Source organism: Camelus ferus, chromosome 5 (assembly GCF_009834535.1).
Source record: "Camelus ferus isolate YT-003-E chromosome 5, BCGSAC_Cfer_1.0, whole genome shotgun sequence".
NCBI lineage: Eukaryota > Metazoa > Chordata > Mammalia > Artiodactyla > Camelidae > Camelus > Camelus ferus.
This window is the reverse complement of record NC_045700.1, coordinates 71,723,899-71,750,585: the sequence shown is the minus strand read 5'-3', so window position 1 is coordinate 71,750,585 and position 26,687 is coordinate 71,723,899. Positions and strand designations below refer to the sequence as shown.

At 39.4% G+C, this 26,687-nt stretch overlaps 1 protein-coding gene across 9 annotated transcripts in view; it reads right to left on the bottom strand.

Moving 5' to 3' along the window:
* FTCDNL1 (formiminotransferase cyclodeaminase N-terminal like) overlaps positions 1-26,687 on the bottom strand; it is a 137,961-nt gene that overhangs the window by 93,758 nt on the left and 17,516 nt on the right. For 4 of the 9 annotated variants that reach the window (XR_004320071.1, XM_032480107.1, XM_032480111.1 and 1 more), the window contains exon 5: positions 20,503-20,688. Coding sequence is in view for 6 of the 9 variants with exons in the window: in XM_032480107.1 (XP_032335998.1) it covers positions 20,503-20,688 (186 nt within the window). In the remaining 3 variants the exon portion in view is untranslated. Of the gene's footprint in view, positions 1-10,280; positions 16,228-20,502; positions 20,689-26,687 lie in introns of those variants that run through there. The other 5 variants (XR_004320069.1, XR_004320070.1, XM_032480106.1 and 2 more) reach the window with 5 other exon arrangements.

Genomic DNA, 26,687 nt, shown 5'->3' with positions numbered 1-26,687 from the left:
GTCTCATTCACAACTCTATCTCCTAGAACACTGCCTGATATACAGTAGGTCCTTTATAAATAGTTATCGAATAAACACTTTTCTAAGAAAAATAAGCTGTCTCCTGCCAGGAAATGACCTGGAGATACCAGAACACTGGCACCTCTTCCAAATCCCCTTCAAGGAGGGGATCTTTGTGTTCACCTTCAGGCTGAAAATGACAATGTGGAGTGTGGGGAATGCTTGTCCCTCTGATCTCTCTACAGCACATCATCATTCATCCTTCTTTTACTTGTTTGAGTAAGTGCCATCTCTTCATTTCAAGCTTTTAGCACTGTGTCTATATAATTTTCTACCACTAATAACTTTTAGGTGCTTAGTAAATGCTGAGACGTGGTGATTTTTGCTGTGTGGAAAATATGCAGCCCTCTGAATTTTAGTTATTAAAGACAATCTTTATGTTCTACAAATGGTACATGACACGTTGGGAGGTATCTTCTATATCTTCCAGAGATTTATGTTATGAAAAAGATACAGCAGAACTCATGGAAGTGACAGTAACATTTTAAACAGGTCTAAAAACAATTTTTTACTTTTTCATTACCGTCATTTAAAAATTTTGTTTAAGTTGCTCATGGTGGCGATAAAAACAATGAATATACTAAGTAACTCAAAAAAGCAGAATTTTATGGGAATTATTTAGAATGGCTACTCCAAATTGCTACCTTCCTATGTATCATATTAAATAATGAAATTTTAAAATATCAAAAGTAATCAATAGACTTATCCTCAACTGAAGCATCATTCTTTAGCAAACAGTATCATCATCAAATATGTGAACTGTATACTACTTAAATGTGTATTCTGTATACCACTTAAATTGTATATGACTTAAAATTGACTCCATTGGATTACAATTAAGACACTATTGACCTTCTGGATGTTGAGTGTGCCTGGTTTTAACTTTAAACAATCAACTCTAGATCAGTCATTTTTTAAGTCAATATCCAGATTTTAATGGATGGTTGAAGATTTCAGCTCACATACTCACAAGCTGATTAATTGTGATTGACACAGCCCTGCTGCTAAAGTCCGGATCAATGGCAAATTTACTCGTATTATAAAATTTGTTTATGCAGCAATTTTCTTTTTTTTAAGTGCTATTCTTTAAAAAACAAAACAAAACGAATCAGCCTACTCCAAAATGCCCCTTCTGGCTCAGAAAACAAGCTGTAAATATTTAATAGCCTTTACATGTCTAATTCTTTCAAAAGTAAACTGTATTAAATTGTAGGGCTCAATGCCTTAAGTTCTCTTGGATCAACTCTACACTGGGGATCTAAAAGTGAACAGTAACACTCTCTCCTTTGCATCTTCTCAAGAAACTGACATTATATTTTCCAGAAAAAAAGTAAAACATTAACAAATCTTACATTTTATTTTATTAAATATTAAAATCACAACCACAATTGTAGCAATAGAGCATTATTGATAAGTAGTATGTTTGCTCATAAGCTATAGCAATCATTTCTAATGAGAAATGTGGTATTGAATAGTTATAAAAGATATACTTTCAATTTCATTTTCAATCTATGTTCATTAGCAATAGTAGAAGCTAAGTCTTATTGAAGTAGAAATGATTTCAATATGTGGGATGAATGAATCAATTTATACTGCAGGTGAAATTCCACGAGATAAACATATATTTACTCTTAGTCAGTAAAAAGCTCCATCTTCCACTGTCTGGGTAGGAATACCTGAAATTTCATGCTTTTGAGCGCTTTAATTCTTTTTTTATTTACACAAAAAAAGTCACACACCCAAAATGCTATTTTAAAATCAAAGAAATCTGTTCTGAATCTCATTTTACTATTTAATAGAGCAGCTGAAAAATGACTTAAAGATGTGGCCATATGGTGTGAAAATCCAGAATCAAGGAAAGAATGAGACACTGTAAACATGTAAAAAGCAATAAAAAGAGGCAACTCTGAGCTCAGTTAATGAAAAGCTGATGATGGAGACTGTCTTTTATTGATGACATTTAAGGACACTGACTCACTGGTGTTTTCCAAAACATGAATTCTGCATTTCAAGTGTTTGAGAGATTCAGCTGAGTCTCCTTCCCTCAGCCTGCAGTGTTTGCACAGAAAGACTCCATAGAATAAATTACTGAACCTTCCAGCACAGCTCAATTAACTGAATGAAGCCGGGAGGGGAAAAGCTCCAATCTGGTAGCCACAGAACAGAACCTGGCATCATTTTTGCTTAAAGAGTGTACAAGTAGATCATGGGGCATTTGGTAGACAGTCTGAATTTAAGAGCAATGGCAACAGGAAGAGGTGTGAGGCACTCAAACTACTGCTCTGCCCTCTGCTGACGCTTCCGTGGGAAGTTAAGAGTCAGGTGTCTGCATGCTGGAGTCACTTTATTGCCTGTCTTCATGAAGAATTTTGGTGTCTCTGCCCTGTTTCCCCAGAACACATAAGCTGAGCCAAGCTTTCTATTCCCCAGAATTTCCAACTGGTCTCTTCCCTTAAAAGTACCTCCTTAATGTAACTCAACTTCATGCAATAAAACCTCAAGTCTACTGATGAGTGATTAAACCACGTATGCCTAAAGAGTTGACTGGTTCTGATCCTCCACCAGTGCTCTGAAATCAGTTATTTGTACATTAATTTATTCAACAAAGATTTTCTCACGCCAGGCACTGGTATTATCAAGGTGGATAAAACAGTCTGTGTCCCCAAAGAGCTCACATTCTAGCGAGGAAGACACCCTTGCAAACGAAATTTGTAACAGACGAGTTAATTTATGCCAGCCTGGGGGCGTGCAGTTCTCAGAGGGGGCGTCTCAAGTGGGGAAATGCTACAGGTTCTGCTGAGTTAGGGTTTACCCAAACCCACAGAGTAATTTTAGATTTGATTTCTTAGGAAACATGTGGATGCTCTGAAGGCATCTGAGACATATCCCTTGCTTCCTTGAGGATAAAGCGTGATCCTCTCTACCCAGCCCTCCCCCTTAATTCCAGCATGTGGGAGGGTGGCAGAGAGAGAACCAAAGGGGACTGCTCTGAGGCTGACTTGCAAAGAACTCAGACTCTGTCCCCTGGCTCTCCCAAACCACTTGGTGACAAGACAACAATGAAGGAGGAGTAATGCTAATGATCACAGGGTTTGCTTACACATTAACAACTGACTATTGCCCTCAACCATACAGGATCCCACAGTCAAATAAGTCAGTAGCTGTGGAAGTTGTGAAAACCACAACTTAAAGGCTGAAAGACTCACATTGTACCAATGGCGTTTCCTTAAAAACAGACAACATGCTCGTCAGTAGCAAGTGCTGAAAACACAAAGAATGACTGAAAGATAGGAGGGCTGAGCATGTGAGAAAGCAAAGATACTGCTTTGCTTTCAGCGAGAGCTGAGAGGAAATCCTATCACAGCAACCTGACCCCCTCCGCACAAAATCACTAGGTCTCCTTTGAGCCTAATGTTCCCCTCTGCCTGGGGAATTTGGCCTCATTCCAACAGCAGTGCCCTCATGTGCTGCACTGAAAATAAAACAAAGGATGCCATTCATCATATTTTTCAACAACTGGTTTCTTTTCTTAGTTTGGAAGAAAAACTTGGCAATCACAAAGCTCAGTTTTTTATTTTTATATATTTTTTTCTTAGTGTCAAAATAAACTGAAAAAGGAAAAAAAAAGCCCAATGGTAAGAAAAGAAAAATACACAAAACCCTTCAGAGCTCAGTCGGCCACACACTGCCATTCGGCTGACACCAAAGCGTGGAATGCAACACTCTTAAGTTCTCCCAACCCAAAGGGCCGGCTGCCTTCTGCTTCTGTAAGATGTGGCTACTTAGGGAAATTCACATAGGCTCCCAGTGTTAACTGTGCCGCATATTTACTTTAATCAAAGTGACATTTCCCAGATGGTGTCATCCAGAAAACCTCATCTGAAATGAGGAGTACAAGAGAACTCAGTTGTACATTCCAGGGAAAATTGGATACAGGTGTTCCCCCATTTTAAGATGCCTCAGTTTACGAAAATATAAAACCATGAAACAGATACATTTATGGCATGTGGCCAGTACCCCCACCCCCTTGGAAATGGGTGCCTGGTACCTAGAATGGATCCCAGGCAGCCATATGAAGGTGAGAATGAATAAGTGATAACATCTCTCCATTACCAGCTCCACCACCCTAATACTCCCCAGTGTTAACTCTGAGCCTAACGTTTTGTGGTTCCCAGACCCCTCCTCCACCCGGGGTGGGGACAGAAGGAAAATTGAGAGAGAGTTTGAAGCAAGAAGCCTCTGAAGGTACCTCTGAAAATGAGACCTAAAGGATCTAATTCACTGACTCTACATGCCGAGCCCCTATGCTGTGAATAAAACAGCTTCCTCCATGGAGGGTGGAGCATAATGATGACATTTACTTTAGCAATTAAACCACTGTGAAGTGAGCTTTGAAAGAAAGGACAGGCATTATGGAGCCCATAACCTAACCTGGAGGTCTTAGAAGACCTTTCCTGGGAAATGACTCATCGCTCCAGAAACTAGAGAGCAACAGGTAAAAAGCATGAGCTTTAGAAAGGACAGACCTAAATGGAAACCTGGTCTTGCAACTTACCAGCTGTCCAACCTCTCTGAGCCTCAGCTTCTTGTTTTTTTCCTCCACAACTTACGCATTTCTGGTGCTGGGCACCAGAGGACACATTCATTTGTGACAACCCTCTGGCCCTGCTCTGTGTGTCACAACACTGAGTGAGCCATTACAGGGGGAGAGGACTCTTCCTGGAAACCATTCCCCCACTGGCAGAGTTGGCAGTAACTTCACTACGCATGGAAGTGACTATGAACCACATAAATATATTGCACTAAATCCTAATTATCCCCAACTCAACTTCCCCTTTAACTGGGTCCAGAAATGCCCTTGGCCACTCCCAGGACCAGCTACATAATTTGTGGGGCCCAGTGCAAATAAAATATTATTCAGAAGTGCAGTCACAGCAGAGAACGGAACGAGCACAGGACCTTGTGCTATGCGCAGGCCGCCAGCCCACAAGGCCGACCCTGGCCACGCCAATACCACCTGTCATGAGGGGCAGTTTAATGAAGAAGCGTAATTGGGAAAAGACAGCAGTTTCAACAAATTGTGGCTAAAATATCTTATGTTTGCAAGTTTTACAAAATCATACAGCCCTATGAATGGGTTACCAGGGCCCATTCTAGGCCTCCCGAGGGCTTGATGCAAGTGACAGCACCTGCAGTTTGAGTTTCATGAGCATCACAGTGAATCTGCCCTGCTAAAATATACTAGGTGCTCAGTAAATGCTTGTGAACGAAGCCTTGTCCTCTGAGACTTCACAGTCTAGCCAGCAAGACAAACAAGAGATCAATAAAACCCTGTCGCACCTCAATGTATCCAGCCCAAGCAACATAACTGCATGACATGTGGGGACGTGAATTCACAGCAGAACAAATAACCCAAGTGCCTCTCTACGGTCAGCCAGCCAGGAGGAGTTCTGAGGTATTGCTTACACGATCCAAATTCACCCCGGTCCTAGCTGCAGTTCTGGCACCACCTGGTGGCAATTTTCCTCCCTGACTTGAACGCTGATGGGGACCATTCTGAGCTGTATGGCCATTTTGGCTCTTTCAGGACAGTGGGAGTGATTCTAAAAATCTCCCAATTAATTGAAGCAAGTTTTGTGGCTCAATCTGGGGAAATTCATCTGGGAGAAACCTGGGAACGTGGGGATTCATCCTCCACTTCCTCACTTGGGGAGGCAGGGTTGTGCTTAGCAGCATAGAATCAGTCCTGCAGAGGAGGCCCTGACAGACATGGGGAGGAAGCTATGAAACTAGATGCCGATGGATCTTCCAGGCACAGGAAGGAAGAAGTGGGCAGGAATTCAGTATACTATACTTGTGTAAAAGACAGATCTGGAAGAAGTTTTAAATGAGGAAAGAGTACAGAAGTATCGGAGAGTGGAGAGCGGTCTAAGGTCTAGAAGTTTCAGGATTCTGAGGTGGGCCATCCTAGGGAACTGCCATGGAAGGAGAGGTGCAACCAACTGGATATATAATTTCTAACCAGACTGCAAGAAACTAGAGGCAAAAACTAACCAGGCCTAGAAGAGTCCTGAAGTCCTGAGGATGTGGGTCCTAGGGCACTGTTTAGGGTTAGAGCAGTGGTATAACCCTGCAGAATATGGGATATGGTGGGAGGAGGCTCTTGGTTGACCTAGTGGGCTAATAAGAACTTGGGGAATTTTATTTCTTTACAGTCACCTACTCTAAAGGTTTGTGAAAATCACATAATAGTGCTTGACACTAAGTTGGAATTCAATGACAGATAATCACAATTAATGATGCTAAAAGGCTTTGCTGAAGACTTCTTTCCTGTATCTTCCTATTTCATCTTCCCTTATCCTTGTGAAGTAGTGGAGTGGATATCATGATGGAAGATGAACTATGAAACACAATTTTAGGGTAAACAGAAAATAATACTTACCAAATACCAAAAATTCTTTACACTTGCTAGATACAGCCTAGTTTTATAACAATTGGTCATTGCTAGACTACATCAGTAATAATATTGCTTTTCCCAAAGCAGCTGGTCTTCATGAAGGTACCTTAGAAGTTAGGAAACAGTGACTGGCTGCAGATGGGGTTTCCTAAGAACAAGTTAATAGCATGATACATAGAAAGTTTAGAAAAGACATCTGGCTGGGAGCCTACCCCCCAGTGCAAAAGCATCATCTACCTGGCAGGGGAAGACGGCTACAAAAGGAAAGAAATGCAACTATTAAAAGACTGAAAAGACTTTAACTTTGAAATTACATTAGTCTACATTTTTAATGGTGGAATAAACTACTACATGAAAGACCTTCAGCTGGAAAACTCCGTCTTACACTTCACTGTGACGTTTCCCATCCTTACCCCAGTTCAACACTCAGACTCCCTATTAGCCAAAAAAGCACGGCTGTCAAAGGGAACACAGAACGTGACAATGAGAAAACGATGAGATCAAGAGAACACAACGTGAACGAGCAGAAAAGGCGAGTAATCGCCAACAAGCTGTTTTCATTAGGAACTACATATCACACTGGCTATTTTCTGCCTTATTCTCCCTCCCTTCCATTTGGTCTGTTGATAGGTTTATTTCTGACAGGACCCAGTCAGGAAGACAGAAACCACACTAAGCATTTCAAAAGAAATAATGCGAAAATTTGGTCAACAGTTGCTGGAGAACCAAAAGAGCACGGAGAGAACGTGGTACGCAGGGTTATAAATAACTGCTAGGAGCACACCGCCTGCCCGGGGCTGGGGGAACAAAGCGGGGAGGCGGGGTTCTCGGAGCCTCCAAGCTCAGTGGAGAGGCCTTGCAGAGCGCGGGCTCAGCCGCTGCTGGCGCTTCTGAGGGGCACAGTGAGGCTAGTTCTGAAAGCATCAGCAACAAAAAGCTGGAGCCTGAAACCAAGAGCCACTGTCAGGTCAAGAGCCACTGCCATCATGGGGCTGCCAGAAACAGGAAGGAACAGGAAAGAGGAAGCCCCTCTTCTCCTTCGGCCCTGAAGTTTCCCCACCCCTCTCCCCAGATATGCAGGGCCTAGTGGGGAACCAGCTGGCAAGGAAGAAATGTGGTTTGCAGAGTCCCAGTGGCATAAAGAAGCATAGGGAAGGGTCAGTGTGGAGCTGACAGACAATAGCTGGACTGTGTGCATGCTACACATTTAGAAAGAGAAATTCATCCAATGTTTAAGGTCTCTGGCTCTCACCTTAATTCACAACAAACCAATTTACCTTCAAATGCTGCAAAAAGCTCAAAAGAAGTGGCAGAGTAATCCAACGTCAGGCTGAGTTCAACCAGAGGCGCGTTCACTAGGACCCTTCCTTGCACCTTGAAGGAGCATTCTAAGAGATTGCTCTCAGTGTCCTAATTGTTCTTACCTATGAAAAATGGGCTCCCTCGAAGCCATGTGCCAGCCTGCTTAAAATAATAAGCTTTTCTAACCCCCGAGCGTGACATACTCCGGGAGCATGGTCTGGATGCTTATCAAACAAGTTCCCGGGCCATTCTCTAAAGTTTCTGGGCAAGTACAAACAACAGAGTCAAATAAACGCCTTTTAAAAGCAAGGCAGTGGAGCACGTACCCTGTCAGTGAGATCCTTGTATCCCCACAGAGTAAACAGTAACATGAGAATATTTATACTAAACAAAACTGTATATCAAGCCTGCTTTGGCTCAGCCAGAGGGAATGATAAATTCCTTGCAGATCTCTCATAGAGTGGTCCTTTGTGGACCACGGACGCCACTTCCAAGACAGTACAAACCAATTACAGAGCAAGGCTTTTCATTATGTTGAGGAATGAAACTATCATCCCCCATTTTGTTTTATTTTACAGTTATATTTTACTTAGCCCACTCCTCCCCCTTATGTTAAAGGCGTTTTAATTTATTGTCGAGTGAAGCCCACAGTCAGGTTGGAAACAAATGACAGCCCCCCTCCTCCTGCCCAATATTAGCAACAACAAAAACCCTATCACCCTCATAGTCTAGCTCTTTGCTTTCCTTGTCCCTCTTCTAAGAAACTAAAGGTTGAAGTTTAAAGCAGATAGAGCAAAAAAATCACTAAAGAGTTAATAAAATGTCAACTCTATTTGTCCGCATAGATTTTGTCCCATTTATAACTGGCACAAGTCATGGGCGAAGTCATCTGGCAGGAGATGGAGGTTAAACGAGCCACGAACCCACACTCCATACAATGTCCACTTTGAGGTCCGATGGAAAAAAACGCTGCTGAAACATTTACACAAAGTGTTGGTCTGTTTCTAAGAGAGCAATATGAGAAAAGGTTAATATCAGTCAGGGTATTTGTCAGTTCGTTGGGTCAGATTTTCTCAACCCAATTTGATAACCCTTCTTATTGTTATAGATCCATCCGTGCTACACGTGTCAGCTCGTGCATAAAAAGGGCTGATGATACCATATCCGTCCACAGGACAAACCTTCAGCAACTTACAGCTGTTTCCAGTTTTCTAAAGAGCCATGGCTGAGCAAGAGAAAAGGGGAAGAGAGAAAAGGCAATAGAAAGACCAGGGGAATCAATATAAACAAGAGGTAAGAAGTATGATTGTGCTGGTTTTGAAAATTATTTATAACAAAAATAGTAAGTTATTGTTTTCAAAAGACAGCTGACTCAAAGGCCAAATTTCATCCACTCTAGAAACCATTAACTAAATCTCTTATGTAGTGCAGAGTCCATCATAATAGATTGAAAAGGGAAAAACAGGTTTTATATGATTGTACCCTTTAATGGATATTAGAAGTTTGACAGTTATATTTAGAAAGTGTGGGCTTAGTGAAACTGTCTTAATCAGATGTTTAGTTTTTTGTTTTTTTTAACTTTTATACAGTTAATATATAATTTTTAATAATTAATTGTAGTAAAATATACATATCGTAAAATTTACCATTTTAACCATTTTTAAGTGTGTAGTTCAGTGGCATTAACTATTCACATTATTGTACAACCATCACCACCATCCATCTTCAGAATTTATTTTTTCATCTTCAAAAACTGAAACTCTCTACTCATTAAACAGATGTTTGGTTTTAAACAGGCCTTGCTCAAAACCGGCAGTCTAGAAGGCAGTGATACGAATCTGGAGAAGTTAACCCAGGTAACAACATCCTGCTACAACCCCAAATAAGTCAGTGACATCCTGTGCTTTTTACTCTCTCTCATCTGTTTAATACTGATGACCAAATTGAAGCAAAGCTCTAGAAGAGATCTGAACAGAGCATCAATAATACGTTTCATTTTTACATTACAGCTCACAAAGTACTTCCATTTAATACCCCAGGACACAGTCTGGGTGGGAACTCTTTTCCCTATTTTATAGGCAATGGAACTATGGCTACATGAAAGGTAACAGCAAAGACCAGAACCTAAGCCAGAATCCACTGTCCAGCACTCGTCCTACGAGGTCACATGGCCTCTGCCAAAGGAAGAGAAAAACAAGGCATGACCGCTTCTCAGCTCTTCCAGACCCACTGGGTCTAACTAGAGAGCATCTGTTCTCTTCACCACAGCCAACTGAACTTCCTTACACCTGAAAACCATACCTGGCCCATCATTTTTCCATCTTTGTTGTATTTATATTGACAGCATAAATAAAACACCGAAAGAAGCATAATTCTGAATTAAAATTTATGTGATCACATTCAAGAGTCAAATGTACGTAAAAAAAAATTAGGGTAGATCACTGGATCCTATAAAAAGACCGACTTTAATTTCTTTTTTATTCTTAGTTAAAATAAATTCATGTCATGTGCTGTTACTAGACAAGACCATAATCTTTCTTGCTAAAGAAAATCTACGTAAAAACTCATTTCTTTGTACGTTATGGCTATAAAGTGCTTTGTACTAAAGCAATATAAGCATTAAGGATTTATACAAAATTGCCAGAATCAACAAGGGCCTCTTTTAGTTCACAAAGAGGCAACATATTTTGATTTCTTTCAAATAAAATTCTTCCACCAATACCCTTCTCTTTGCTCAAGATCAATATATTCCCTAAATCTTCAGACTTCCCATTTAAATTCCAAAAAGAATAAATATAATTCCTTGAAGTCATGCCCCACGCCACCATTCTACCTCCCCACATAAACATAAAAAAATTAGACAAATCTGGCTTTTGGAGTTACCTCCAGGATGAACAGTAGATCATCCTAAACACAGGAAGGCAAGAAAGAACAATCATGCTCTGAAAGAGTAATTTTATTTTATAATTCTCCCCACTTTTTAATCACTCGGTATTTGACCTTTCTTAAAGTACATATTAAAAATGATTACTCAAAAAATGAAAATTGAATACAGGACATGGGAATAAAAAGTTCAGGAAAACCAGGGTCTGTTTTTAGTTTTGTCCATGATAATTAAAGATGATTCAGCAACCATGGCCATTTTACCCAGCTGATCCAGGGGGGCTCCAGTGCTTGCAAGTGCATAAACTTGATAGAGAGGAGCTCTCATGAGGTTTTAATGACTAGAAATATCACAAGGTGATTACAGACAATCTATAAACACCTGCCATTGTCTTTGAACAGAGAGTGCTTCAGTTTTCCAATACACAGGTCAAACCAAGGCTCTTGTATCTTCCCCTCATTTTTGCTGGCCAGAAGAAAACTCTGTCAGGGCTGATATTTTTCCTTAAAATTTCAATGAAGCCTGAGACCAGATCACATGAAAACACCTCCCCGTATCTTCCAGAACTCCCCAATATGTTCCTTTATAGCATGTTCGGCACAGTCCTTGCACTCTTGGGGTGTAAATCCAATCAGTGCTCTCCCTATAGTGCCAATTCCCTGGTCACTTGCCAACTTTTTAACCTGAGCTTCTATGTAATGAGGAGATGTATAATAAAAATGATCCCCAAGGACACTGTAAGCCATGTATCGAGAGTCTTCTGAGCTTTCTTTAACTTCTTGTTCTTCAAAACTCTCTACGTTGCAAGCTATCTCAATTTTCCCTTCATGAGGAAAAGCCATCGTTTGGACACCCTTCAGTCCATTCACATTTGAGCCCCGAATGGCACTAGCAATCTCTTGTCCCAGAGCCAAGTCTTGAGAGTCGATGGTAACGTTGCAGTTCATCACATATGGGCTGGCGCCGATGCCTAAATCATTAGAAAAGCATTGTAACCAAGCAAAGCAAAAGCCTCATTTTGAAGATTCTATTCTGTAGCCAATTTTAACCCAAGGAGTTTCCTTTACTTGGTTTCATTTTAAAATTATACAAATATTCCTCATTATCAACTCCAGAATTTTCTAAAGGTCACATATATTTTTAAATAACAGAGCTATGTGAGCTACGAGCAGATAGTTTTATCTACTTTAAATGTACCGTATGTTTCTTCTAGAATGGTTAAGAAGAACCAAGACTTTCCAAAATATTCAACAGAAAAAGGCACACTTGAGAATTAAATATCAATAGCAGCAAAATGCCTTGGCTTTCCATTCATTTCCAAGGCCATCTCCACAGGGGCTGGAATTCAGTGCCAGACCTCAGGGTCTGGGAGACAGGAGTAAATCACACTCTGTATCCATCCCTTCCTCCCCAAACACAGACCTGTCATCACTGAGCTAGGTTAAGATCTGATCCAAATGAACCTCAGCAACAGTCTTGGTTAGGAAAGGAGGTCACTAAAAAGTGACAAATAGCCTTGGAATTGGGAAGGACAAAGGGACTCTTGTGTCTCATGATGATGTGGGTTTGGCAGGGTTCAAGCCACTACACGTACCTTTTTAGTATGACCCGTTGGAGGCACCTCTTTCTTCCATCCCCAGGGACTGCCACTGCTGCTCCAGAGCGCTGTTACCCTAGAGCCCAGGGGCAAATGCCCAGCTTTCCCCTGCCTGGGGGACAATGCAGCTCGTGTTACATACATAGCCCTGCTCTAATTATAGTTTACATTATAAGATGGACAACTCGGTTAAATTAGCATCAATATAAAAAGCTTGGGTTTGCAGTTTCTTCATTTTGGGGGAACTTTACATTTCTAAAAGCAAAGTTGACTAGGGATTGTTGGGGGATAAAAAGCTGACCTCATCTTCAGCATGACAATTCCATAGCTACTATTTCAACATTATTTTACTGTTATTGCTTTTTCTTGCTACTTTCAAACTTATTGCTCATGGTGTCAGTATCCATCGAGAGATCCTGCTGAATTCACTTCCCCCTAGACAGCTGTGGTTTGGGGGCTTTGCTGCCCAGTCTGGGTACTCTCATACTAATAGATGTTTTACAGAAAATCAGCACACGGAAACCACATTTCATCTTTTTCCCATACATGTACATAATGAAACATTTCAACTCCCGAGGCTGGGCCTCTTCCTACTGGGAATTCTGCAGGAATGAATCAGATTACAGGATTTCTCCTTAATGCTGATTTCATAAAAATTAAATTTCCTAACAGTCAATACATATCTCTCTCAACCTCATATACCAATCACTTGCTCTAAATATCTTTGAGAATTATATCAGTTTTAACATTTCACAGAGTACAACTGGAAATTTTTTTTTTTGTCAATGTTAATGTCATTCATTAATGGAGAGCATCCAGGCATGGCTTCTCTCTCCTCCACCCCTCAACAGGTAATGTTACAAACAGTCCCATTTCCTCGTATCTGATATACACACCCTATTCTGACCCAAGATGTGGCCTCATCTTTATCGTTATTCAAACAAACATCTGGACCACACTCAGACTTTGCTGAAGAGTATACATATATGGGGTTACACTAAGTACTGTTCAAAATACCTATCAAGCCTATCGTGCTTTGCTGTCCCAGAACTTAGATATGTCAGTTAACATTCAGATAACCACATGCAATTTATCAGCATGGGGGAGCAAGTCTCTTTCAAGGCAAGTTTGTTCATATGGACCCAGGGCTCTTCTTCCCCACAGTATGGCATAGGCCATTCCATCCCTAAAGACATGGGACTTTTTCTGAGTTCTCCATCCAGCAAATTCTAAGGCACCTTTTACCACCATGTGCCCAATAACTGTCCCTTTTTCATAGAATTTCCAAAGTTGATCATTCTTGCTAATAAACTCATCACTAAGATAAATTATTAAAGATACAATAAGTTGAGATGTTAAGCCCAGAGCACGAATTCCATAAAATACACTTATCCCAACACTGATGTACTTAATTAAAATAAAACTCTACTTAAAAGATTCCTTTAAAAGCATACTTTAAAGTTAATTATTTCTTAGAAAAATAAAATTAAACATTAGAAGTAACTTTTATATTCTCTTGTAAACAAGAGGTAATCATTTAAACAACACAGAATGATCATTTTTTCTATATGCCCTTGTTATTATATTTTAATTCTTCTATTAAACCTTAGTTACACAATTATTTATTTTTTATCACCATATCTTATTCAAGCAGTGAAAAAACAGAGGCAGTCAATGAATTTGAGACGTTTCTGACCTAATCAGGTAGGAGTTTCCTCCCTGAGGGGTTAGGAGGCCATGACTCATTTCTGCAAAAGAAGGAGGAAAGGAAGAAGGGAAGGAGGGAAGGAAGGAAGGAAGGAAGGAAGGGAGGGAGGAAGGAATGAAGGAAGGAAGGAAAACTGCTTTCTGCTCAAATGCATGCTTTTTTAATTCCTCCATTTAATCCTTCCCAAGTCCAACACCAATATGGTGATCCAATTCTAATGAACCAAATTCTGCGTTTAAATCCAGCAGTCCCACTGACCTTATTTAAAATGCTGAATTTGATTTTTTTAATGTTAATTTAAACTTAGTAAGAATTTTTTAAATAAGGGAGCTAATTAATCCCAGCATATCGTATTTCTAGTTAAATGTCATATAATTAAAGTAATTCCATTTTTTGCTCTAAAATTAGAAACCTGATGTGAAAGTTTGTTTCTCAGTTTGCGGTTTCGCTCGGCTTCTGCCTCCTGCAGATTGGCACTCGGCTGCTCTGGCGGCAGCATGAATCTCCTCACTGCAAAGCTGAAATTCCAATTTTATTCCAATGCAACTGTCACAACGCCCTGAAGCAAGCTAAAAACAAGGCAAAAGAATCTTTGGTATGATTTTGCTTTCCATGTGTTCTTTAATGAAAAATTTATCATTCTAAATATTGGTGTTTACTCCCAGTTAAATACTTTTTTTTTATCAAAAAGAAAAAGAAACTGAGATTCAGTTGCTATTATTTCACAGGGAAATATAACAGGCCTGATGTTTTCCTGACAATTCTGTTATTTTCTTGTGTGGAAACACTGTATTTATCATATACTGTACGGCTGGTGATTCAGATATTGTAGAGACCTTATGGTGAACTGATATAGATGTAAACTCTTTATGCCAGATTGTTTGAGCATAAAAAAAACAAATGCACTTAATTAACATCTGATGTGCAGCTTTTGCAAACACAAATGCAATATTTGTGTTTGAGCACTGGCAGTAATGACTGTGAACTATGCTATTAATGTCTGGTTTAAAGATGCTTGTGGTAGGACCACGTCTGGAATAACACAAATAAAAAACTGCATTCAGACAAAACAATAGCGAAGAGCCCATTAGAAAAATGAAAAAGCAGCACTGACGAAATGCATGGATTTTTTTTTCCTTTAGATGAAAATTAATCTCAAAAATAGTCCCAGGCACCATCATCTTCAATCAATAAAAGGTGAAAAGATTCTATATATTTTCGTCCACAGAAAGGGTTTCATTTTAGGGGGTCAGAAGTTGCTAAAGGATGTATTTATAAGTTCTATTTATTATATTAAACTCTTTTTGATGGCTAGCTTAAAAAGATGCATGAGGAGAGAGCTGAGGTGGTATTCTGGGATATTTGGCATTTTTATAGATGAAGAGAGAACTTCAAATTTGTGGATTACATTACAGTTTGAAGGAATAAAGAGATTCTCATGAACTAATGTTCAACTCCCTCAGTAAACATGTTTTTACTGAAAACCTGCTGAGTACCAGGAACCATGCAGGTTTCTGTGTGCAAAAATATGAAGAAGGTTAAAATAAGAAAAAACCTAGCTTCAGAGTAACAAATAGAGCAAGAAAAAGACTCGGAACTCAGATTCAAAAATATAAACAGTTGTTATTACACCAAAAGCAATTAGTCATCATTACATTTAAATTTTTTAGAGTGTGTACTAAAGAGAAACCGCAGCTGAAACAGGACATTTGATGACTAAAGCCATAAAACTCAAACATAATTGCTAAGTCCGATGTTCCCATGGCGTGAAGAATGCAGAACCCTTATGCATGTGGCCAAATCCACAGGAAAGAAAGCTAAGTGATACCGTGTAGCATAGGGCCGGGAATGGCTCTCCGTGGGTCTGAATTCAAGTTCCACCTCTTCAGGGGCACTGCCTCTGCTCAGCTGTCCTTCTGTAAAATGACTATGACATCTTCCTGCTCTGCAAGGAATTCTGAGCCTCAATTTCTGAACTCCGAATTAAACAGAGTAACAGTAATTCAGAGAGAAAATTAAAGAAGATCCAAGTTAACATCATCATGGAATGAAGCAGCCCAGGTGAGAGGAATCTCAGGGGACTTGTTTGCTCCCAGTTTTCTGCAGGAGAACAGCGCCTTTCAGCAGCTCACACAGAGACAAAGCCGAAGTCCTCTATGTTTCAATTACAGGTTACACACTTTATTACAGATCGAGACTTTCATCTTCCATCATCCCAACTAGATTCACAAGCAAATGTAAAAAATTATGAAAACAGGTTCCTCAACACAGGACTCATTCTAAAACTAGAAGTTATTTTTCAAAGGTGAGGTAAAATTTTGTGTGTGAAGTACACTGAGTTATTTAAAGTCAGGAAAAGTGCCTGACACTCTACTTCTCATTTACAGAGAGAGAAGTAAGCAGAGGCAACTCTCAGTAACCCATTTAAATACCTAAACAGAAGTCCCTCATCCCAAGATGTACCAATTACCTCCATCTACGATTCTTAAGGCATCATGAGGCTATAGTTCAAAGAGTTGTCCCTGTATTTTTAAACAATGATGCATATACGCAGGCCAGTCACACAATATATCAGCCAACAGTGTTTAACTTACTCCATAAATGTTTAGGGTTTTAAAATATATATGTATAAAGTATTTATTTATAGATCTAAAAGTATCAATTATTGCTGCTTTGTCCTTATTTATGTTCCCCATGAGCTGGCCAACTACAAACTTTTAAAAGGAATTTGGTTTAAAAGATTTTGTGTGTTTGGCACTGACTATGGGTGTTAATCATTTCTGAGTTCACTTTTTTTCTCTTCTGTTTATAATATTCTCAGGGAACTTCAAAACAGAAACCTGTTTCCTTATAGATTCTGCTTCCTCTTGGGTACTGTGTAGATTAATTTGTCACTGGAAAGTTAACTGTAAGTGTTCAGTTGATAGCGCCAATCATTTCTATTTAATTTTTTTGGGAGAGAAATAAATACAGCAACAATATGCTGAGGCTTTTCTGTTTTGATGGGAGGAGTGGAAAACTATGTTGAGAAACACTGATGTAAATTAAAAATGTTAGAAAAATATACAAAGCCATTGAATTTAAAAATAAGAAGAGAAATCACCATGGTTGGAGTCTAAATTCATTGAAAAATAAGACGAATAACATTTCTACCCTAACGACAGGGTTATTACAATCCTACTTCAGTAGATATTTCTTTAAAAAATCAAAGCCTTTTACTCCTCCTTTACTTAAGTGTTTCTTAAGGGAGAGTTTGTGCAAGTAAGGTAACCTAAGATTTTGGCTGATTGTATGTCTTAAACTCGAATTACACTCTTGTTTGTGCAATATTAGAAGCTAATTGTTTATCCATATCCCTTATTCATTGTTCCTCCTTGAAACATTTTATCTTTCTATTAGAATCTGCTTTGAGCCTATTAAGTGAGAGGGTCTCTCGATGAATAATGGTCTACCTAACCTTGGCATCTTCTAATTTTCATGTGTTTTGCACAAACTAAGGTTCCTACCACTTGGCAGGAGATATTAGCAAAAAAAAAAGACATAAGGGGAAAAAGTTGTGCTATTTTTTCCTTATCTTGAATCTTTCATCAGCAATCTGAATTAATGCATTGAAACTCAGCTTTTATAAAATTGACCACTGAGAAACCTTACAAATCATCCTTTATGAAAGATGATAGAAAATAATCACAAGATCAGGTTAGAGAAATCATGAAAATAAGTTGGAAGATTTAAGAATTTTAAAACATTTTTCTTGCAAATATATAAGATAAGTAAAACAAATAGATGCATATATATTTTTTAATATTGAGATCATACTGTTTATACTACTTTATACTCTTTGGCCTTGACCCCGGCTGTTCCCTCCACCTGAGGACTTTTGTCCACCACTATGCATGGCTGACTGCCTCACTCCCAGTCTCTGCTCCAACGCTGCCTTCACAATGAGGCCTATTTTGGTTTGTCCCGTTTAGAAATCACAATTCACTAGATGTCCACTGTCTTGCTCAACTTTTTTTTTTGGCGGTAGTACTTGTTTCTAGCATACTATATAACTCATTATTTATTAAGTTTGTTATTTATTGTATCTCTCTTCACCCCTTCCCCACTGGAAATATAAGTTTTTTGAGGCACATAAATTCTGTATTTCCCACTGATGATAGTGCCTGGCACATAATAGCTACTTAATAAATACTTGTTGCATTAATTAATAAACTACAAATTCTCTCTACATTGTATTGTATTTTCTATGTTTAAAAATTCTTCCAAAATTTCATACTTAATTGCTTGCATAATAGCCCTTCACCTAGGTATGCCATAGTTTAATCACTTTCAAATATTGAACATTTATGTTGTTTTCAGTATTTACTATTATAAATAATGTGTGATTAAACACACTTGTGCATAAGTACATAGACCTTTTATTGTTTCCTTAGGAATAAATCTACTTCCTTAGAATAAATCTATCACTAAAACTAGAATCTCTGCAAAGCAGTTACATATATTTTTGGAGCTCTTGTTAGACATCACTGCCTCACTTCTCAGAAGTTTACCCCACCTGATGCTACCATTAGTAGCACGAGTGTCTCTGCATCCTTACCAGTATCAAACATGACCTTTCAAATGTTATCTGTAGACATTTTTGTGCCAATCTTGGCATATTAAAGTAAACTTAGGATTTTCAGATGTTAATAAAATTCTCCATGTTAATCACAGATCTCCGTGTGGAGTGAAAACAGAGAAGAAATCAGAAATCCCGATGAGTTGTCCGTTTCAATCAAATAAGGTAAAATAGATGAGATCATCCCAACCCTAGACAATCATGAGGTGAGACGGGGGAGCACTGTTCACTTTGGTTTAAACAGTTGCAAACCGAGTTTGTCCTTAGAAGACTAAAGATGATTAGTGACAAAGTGAACATTTAGTCTTTAAACTCAGATATACTTTTTATATCAGGTTAAAGTTTTTCCCAAATACCAACCCATTTATTCTCACAGAACTGCAGAAATGTGAATTAAGGCTTTCAAAGGATTGCCTCACCTAGACTACAGCCAGTTCTTCTGTCTTCTAATACCAGTATTCCTGCTTCCAATTCCTGCCCACTGACTGGAATCCCAGTCACCAGGCACTGCACTGACCAGGTTTGGTCTTTGGCAGGGCTCAAATTGGAAACCAGGAAATAGCTTTCTGAAAATTTAGTTACAAACATACCCTTCTACGTTTGTGAGACAAATCGTGGGAAAATATGAGAGGTTCAAATTGGCAGGGAGCAATCAGTTTCTTCCTTTTTTCCATAACTAAATACTAAAACACATTTGTAATTGCTTTTTTATAAGTCTTTTCTCTACAAGGAAGAAAAAATGGCCTGTTAGTACTGTGTTTGGCACTTAATAGACATTATTTCAACTTCACAGTCTCATGAAGGAGATAAAATTATGTTCATTTTATAGATACGGGAACTGAAGCTTAGTGAGACTAAGGAACACTCAGAGGTCACAAGGCCAATGAACAGCAAGGCCAGGATTTGAGCACAGCCTCAAAGCCTGTGTTGTTTTTACTACACAGCTCTACTTGATTCCAGGTATCTTTGGCTTGAGAGCAGAACTCTGCACCAGGGATTAGCAACCAAAAGCCTAAGTGGAACTGCGGCAAAGCTGTGCCGTGAGGAAATGTCTTTCTTATGGTTGCCCACCTCTTGCTCCTTGGGGACCTAGCCTTCTAGCAATTGCTAAAATATTTACTGACTTCAAAAATGGTACCTAACATGGTTTAATCTATGATCTCCACAGAAGATATCTGATACTAAAAAGACTCAAACAAAAGGCACTAGGATGGTGAAGGGAAGAGAATGGGGATGGAGTTTTGGGTGGGGCACTACTGCTTTTTCCCAAGGGAAGCCCTAAGCAAGGGGGAGGGCTGGAGTAGCAGAGAGAGGCTGGAGTTGGGGAGATCCAGGGGAAGGGAGAATATTATTCCCGGTGTTTATTCTCTCTGTTCTAGAAGTCGGTTGTCTAGAAAAGCTTCTCTCCAGGGTACCTCTAGAACTGAGTTCAAGCTAATTCCAAGCATCAGCATGGCCACACTGGGTGTTCAAGTACTGAAAGGCTTTCTTACCAGCTAAAAGTAAGCTCTACCAAAGTACCATCCCCATCACAGCCCAGGATCCAACCTCACCCCTGGTACAAAGGCAGGCCTCCAGGACCTGCCCCAGTGTCAACCATTCTCATCATCACTGGCCACGCTGCAGGGCTGGTTATTTATCTTGAACATCACTCTTGGGGTCTCTCACTGAATATCTGATAAGGGCTTCCAGCCTCTCTGGTCAGCTTATTGAAGGCGTGGGTAAGAGTAAGAGCCAAGAGGAGACCCTCAACCGGTTCAAGAAGGAGCCCCAGCAGTAACCCTCCTGCATTATGTGGGAGGGACTAAATGAAGGGGACCTCAGGATTCCCTTCTCAAGTTTAGAAACAAAAATAGAATAAAGCCACACTGCAAACCTGTTAAACCACATCTCCGAGCAGGTGCAACTCCCAGGTCAGGTTCAAGAGCACTGAAATCCCTCCTTGTGAACCAGCCCAGCTGTTTCCTTCTCTGGACAAGAGAGCGCTTCTCAGGCAGGTCAGCCTCACCAAAGAGAAACACGCTGCAGCCAGGAACGCGTTCGACCAGATTCTCGGCAAGGCCTGTGGGCAGTGGGAAGTTTTAACAAAATTAAGTTAAAATCAGGCCCAATGAAAGAAAATAAAGCATATAATGTTTTTACTGTGGTAAAATATATTTAACACAAAATTTTAACCATTTCTACATGTTGAGTGGCATTAAGTGCCTTCTCATCACTATTGGAACCATCACCACTAAAGCATATAATTTATACAAATTTTAAAAATAAAAGTTTGAGCATAATTAATTTTCCCTTGAAGTGAGTCTCAAAATAAAAGTTTGTCTTTGTACAGGGAGGCTAGAATTTCAAAGTCATTACAAATCTAATTCCATAAGGAAAATTAATCAATAAGATGGGTGAAATTGGTAACTTTCAACTTTCGAACAATTTTATAACAGCTTCAAATTGTGTATACTGTTACGAGAAAGAAAAAGTTAGGACTACAAGGGACAGACCTGCACTGTCCAATACAGTAACCCCAGCTACGTGTGCTATTAAATTTTAATTTTAATTAATTAAAATAAAATGCAATAAAATTTTTTTCAGTTGCAATAGCTACATTTCAAGTGCTCAACAACCACGCACAGCTAGTGGTCTCCTTATTGATACAGAGCATTTCCATCATCACAGAAAGTTCTACTGTACAGCACTGGGCCAGATATTCTGTAAGGAAGCCCAGCATTTAAATATAACTTTATGGTGGCTGCTCTGAATGACAACATTTCTTCATCCTCTTCCATTTTTATTTCTAGATTCTGTCTCTGATTTATCTTTGCAAGGCAGATTATAGAATTACTTTCCTGTTTTTTCTAGAGAACTGCTTCAGGGGACTGCTGTTTGAAACTGATAGCACGTTTTCGTGGCACTAATTACAGTCCCCTGTAAGGATACAGATAGTTGCTTTATTTTTTTTCCTGATGTGTAAAATGTAGGTATTTAGAGAATTCTGGTGCTGGCCTGGGACAGCAGGAGTGTGGCCCTCCTTTATTTGGAGGCATGTCATGGAACAGCAGAGGCTGAGACGGGGCCTGCAGCCACAATAAGCACAGGGAACTTCTCCAACCACAATTTGTATGTTTCTAATGCAGACTGCCACGATGGTGGGAGGGTGCAATGTGGAGGACACTAAAAAAGATTCTGTACCTCTGGGTTGTATGAAATCTGGGGAAATATGCTTTCTCTGAGTCACAGACTCCAGCGTTAGAAGCCCGTGATGTCGTAGACACCACACAGCTGAGAAGATCTCCCTAACTCACTAAGTGGTCTCTGCTTCTTTAACTATTTTAAGATACTAAAGGTCTATGGGCTTTCGGGGGAGGGGGCAGATGCCAGGAACACATACAGACAACAGAAGTTTAGGAACTGTAAAACAATGTTTAGGCAGTTACCTGAGTACTCCCCTCAAATCTGGAATAGGAGAGGATGGGGGTGACAGAAGAGACGGAAAAAGGTTTAGGAGAGTTAAATGTTAAAATGTCTTAACATCTGCCAACTCCCCAAATTGTTCGGATCACTGATATCTGCTCCAACCATAACTTGCAGTGACTCACGCTTTGGCTGTCGCAGGAGCCTAAAGCACAAACTGTGATGCTAAAGCCTCTCCTTCTAAATAGAAACAGTGTGACCGGTTTCCTGGCTCTGCCCAGTTCTTGGCCCAGCCAGGCCGGCACCTCTACTCGGAGCCATCGTTCTGGAGTATTGCATAAGTTTATAAAGCCTAGAATGCTGCAAAGGAGGATTCTTGGAGGCCGGTTCCTAAAGGGCAAAGCAGGGGGAGATACTTGCAGCAGCCACTCCCCACTGTCAGTAATTGAAGGGTTAAGGGCAGGGGTAAGTTTTGGTTTAGTAGAAATAGCACATGCTTTTGAGACCAGAAGATACTGGTTTGAATACCATTTCTGCTCCTTAATAGCTTTTGGAGATCTTGAACAATTTATTTGACATCTCTGAGCCTCAAGTTCTCTATCTGTAAAATGAAAAAGAAAAAGAAAAAAAGCTTTCTCTAAAGCACCAACCCTGTAACTAAAAATCTAGCAATTAGAGGGAATAAAAATAAGAATTTATCCTACCTTTCCTAGATAAACTGTATTTCAGGGTAGCCAGATAGCCTGAACTGATGAGGCAAAGATTGTTTTACCAGAAACAAACACAACTAATAAATGTGGGAAAGATGACATAATTAGAAAATCACCACTTTGCAGGCAGGCCCTAAGAAAATAATTGTTTCAGGCAGATATCATCAGTGGATGAAACCCTCATGAAAAGTCAGTTAGGAACAGAGGCAGTTCTCTTTTGCATCACCAGATGTGAGATAATCAGATGTTGTGGTTTCCTGATAGGACAAAGAAAAAGCTCACAGGCCACCTTTAAAGAATTTTTGTCAAAGACAATTGAACTGCAAGCCTATCAAGCCCCTGGAGCTAACCTAAAGTTTGTAGGAAATGAGAGGGATAAAGATACAAATTAAATGACACCACAAGGGAGCAAACAGCCAGAATGTGGGAATTCTATAGGGCAACCCAGTAGTCTCTGCAGCCAGTGAATAGGAGGGGGGAAAATGGGGGTGGGGAACTGGTCTCATTCAAAAGAGACAAGAGATATAACAATCACCTCGATGTGTGAACCATGTGTAGATCTGGATTCAAATGAGCCCATCACAGAAAGACATTTGCTCAGATTATACACTGGGTGTTAGATGGTACCAAAAAAAAAAATCATCATTTTGTTGGGTGTGATAATGGTATGGTGGTGATAGAAGAAAAAAGAAAAATGTCCATATTGCTTAGAGATATAGATTAAATATGCAGGGGTGAAATAATATGATCTTTAGAATTTGCTTTAAAAAACTTTTAATGAAACAAAAGGAAAAAAGCAGGAGATAAAAAGCAAGGAAAGGAGAAAAAAATAAAGGAAGTAAAGAACAAAGAAAGAAAGTAAAGGATGGATAGAGAGATTAAGATTAGATAAACTAAGAAATGCATCTAGCACAATGCCTGGTGCACAGTACCCAGGCTATGCACATTCTTTCCTTTTTGCAAGCCCACTCTGCTGTTCTGAATTCTGAAAGTTCTGAGTACCTTCCTGGACTGGTGTGTCCCTACTTACTAGAAATCCCCATAGATTTTAACAACACTCCTCTTGCATTATCTCTTCGACACAAATTCATGGTGGAAAGAATCAAACTGAATTTTTGTTCTCCAATGAAGAAAATAAAATATTTCAAAGAAGTGTCCCAAATTCTGTTAGAATACTTGCAAGCTATTTTATTTGTGATATAAATTGCATATTTAAAACAGGTAGTTTTAATTGTATCATTTTATTTTCACAACTAATCTATGGAAAAATCATCCCCTGTACTGTAATTTCAAATGCTCATCTCATGCAAACGGGCCACTTAAAGAAGATAAAAGTTCTGAAGACTTCAGGCTCAAGTCTCACAGTTTTCAGGTTAAGTGGCATTATCAATTAAAGCAAACAGTTCTGTGCTCATTTCCTATAAAGCCATTGTTCCCCAGACAGTGGAATCAAACATTTCCAGAGGAGAAAATTTTCCCATTTTCAATGAGTCCCAAGAAACCAGAAGTTCTGAGATTATCCCTGCTTTGTCCTTCTGCTCACCCTCCACTGAGAAATTCATTTCTCCCTTTCGTGTTCATGTAGTATTTTACAGCTTTTACTGATGGAACATCAAATCCAATCTACTTGTACTATATAGTTATTCATGGATTTTCTTTCTCCATCTAGGTTTCAAATTCCCTGAACGATCAACTTTGTTACTTTGAATGCATTGAATTTGGTTCCTAAGCACTTCGCAGATGCTGGACACTGAAAACCTGGAATAGCAACATCCACTCCAAACCTACATGTGAGAGTAAAGGCTGTGCTAACAAAATGAGGACAGGGTTTAAGACCAGCAGGGGTACAACGCATCCCTGGTGAGAAACCACATGATCAATTTTCCATCATCGGCATCATGTTTCATGAGTGGTCCTCCCGCCCCCAGCTGTCAGAGCCACCTGCAGCTGTGGGCTACCTGAGCCAGTCAGTAGTGTCAGACAGGGAAAACACCCGAACCACCTTGTGCTGACAGAGTGCGATGCCATCATGCTGTCCTGAAACAGGCAAAGCAGAACTGCAGCTTCCTAAATTGCTCTTTATTAAAAGACCAATATTTTCTAGTTTTTCCTCCGTTCTTGACAAGTTTTTCCCACCACTATTATTAGTACTTCTGATCTTTCCAATTTCACTAGTCATATTCTAAAATAGCTGATTTAATGACAATATTTTTAAAAATATAATTTAATCTTCATGGTTGATCTTATGTACTTGAAAATGATTTTTAGTAATTTCTATACCCACATTAGTTATCACTTTCAGCCCTAACTTTAGAGACTTCTATGAGTTTGGTACATTTTATTCCTCTTTGCAAAAGGAGGATCAATTCAATGAGACGAGAAGTTTAAGCTTCATATTCTTAACACAAATGTTTATTTCTAAGCCTGTAACAGACGTAACTGTGGCTTAAATGTAATATTTTATCAAGAATATGCACTTTTTAAGACAGTATTTAACAATCTGCTTCATTAAATGTATTCACCTGCCTTAACACTAACACGCACTTCATGTCTACAGTGGTCTTTAGTATCCTTTCCCCTTCTGTTTTTGTTTCTTTCGGAAGCATTTTAGGACTACTGGTACAAATGGAGTTGAGGTTGAACTGTTAGACAGAATTGCCTTTCAGCAGCTCGAGGAACGTAACTGATATGCTTGGTTTTCTTACATTTTCGATAGCAGTTGAAATGCACAGCTAGGAAAACCCTCAAGCCTGTCACTCTCTTTCCTCTAGGAATAGAGAAGTTCTATTTCCCCAGCCTGCGGTATGAACGTGTGGCTTGTTATTATTATTTTTAAACCAGAACTCTAATGATACTAAAGAAGGCTACTGACACATTCTCACAAGTGCATACCAATCAAAAAAGAGTATTTTTCAGCCCCATCACCTCACACTCGATAAACAGCAGAGGGGGAAAAAAGCACAGAATCTAAAAATTAAACTGGGTGCTAGACGTGAAATCTTACAAGCATCCTCTAGTTTTAGTATAGCTCTCTTAATATAGCCAACTTTTTTGTTTAGTTGATTTTTTTATTTATGTATTTTTTAATGAGAAGGAAGAAAAAAAAAAAAGATCCTCTACCAGAAGCCATAAAAATCTCTCAGACGGTAAAACAGATAGCCCTAAAAGTTTTCGCCTAAATTCATACACATACCTAAAATAAAACTGCCCGATTAATCTTGCTACAGTACTTTGAAAAAGAAGACATTTGAAAATACAGTGTAGTTGTGATACTGCACTGCCTCTAATTAAGTGCAGACTAGGAAAAATTATTCTTAGTCTATGGAAGAGGGGGTGGTGGAAATTTCTCTCTTTGCAATTCAAAATTATTTTAAAGATGGAGCGTTTCTTTTCCAATGTCTTCATTAAACAGAGCTGTTAAGAATTGTCTCCCAACCATCCCCAAAGAGCACAAAGCTACCCAGTATTCGCCCCATATGCTCGGCTTTGAAGTGTGAAGCTGTGACCATCCCACCAGACTCTTACGCCACCATCAAAGCCATCTCATTACGCCCAGCGCTGAGAGTTAAAGCACGGGGCCGTAACCGCTCCAACACAAACACTGCATTAACAAAGCAACCGCAATATTCCTCCCCCACATGGCTAGAACTTGAAGAAATTTTTACCATATGTACACACGCACGAGATACGAAAATTTATTGTGCTAGAACATCATTGAGAAGTACATTAAACACGCTGACTAGAACTGGATGTTATTCTAAGGGACTGGAAAAAAATAAAATGCAGCTGATCTTTATGATGAAAGAACAGAAACATTAGGCTGAAAAACAAGATCAAGTGCAATTCCTAAATTGCATTTCTACTGACACATTCTGTTGCCTGTTCTTTCTTGAGGGAGCAGAAAACAATTTAGGGGGGAAAACAAAACTCTACTGCGTATCACTGG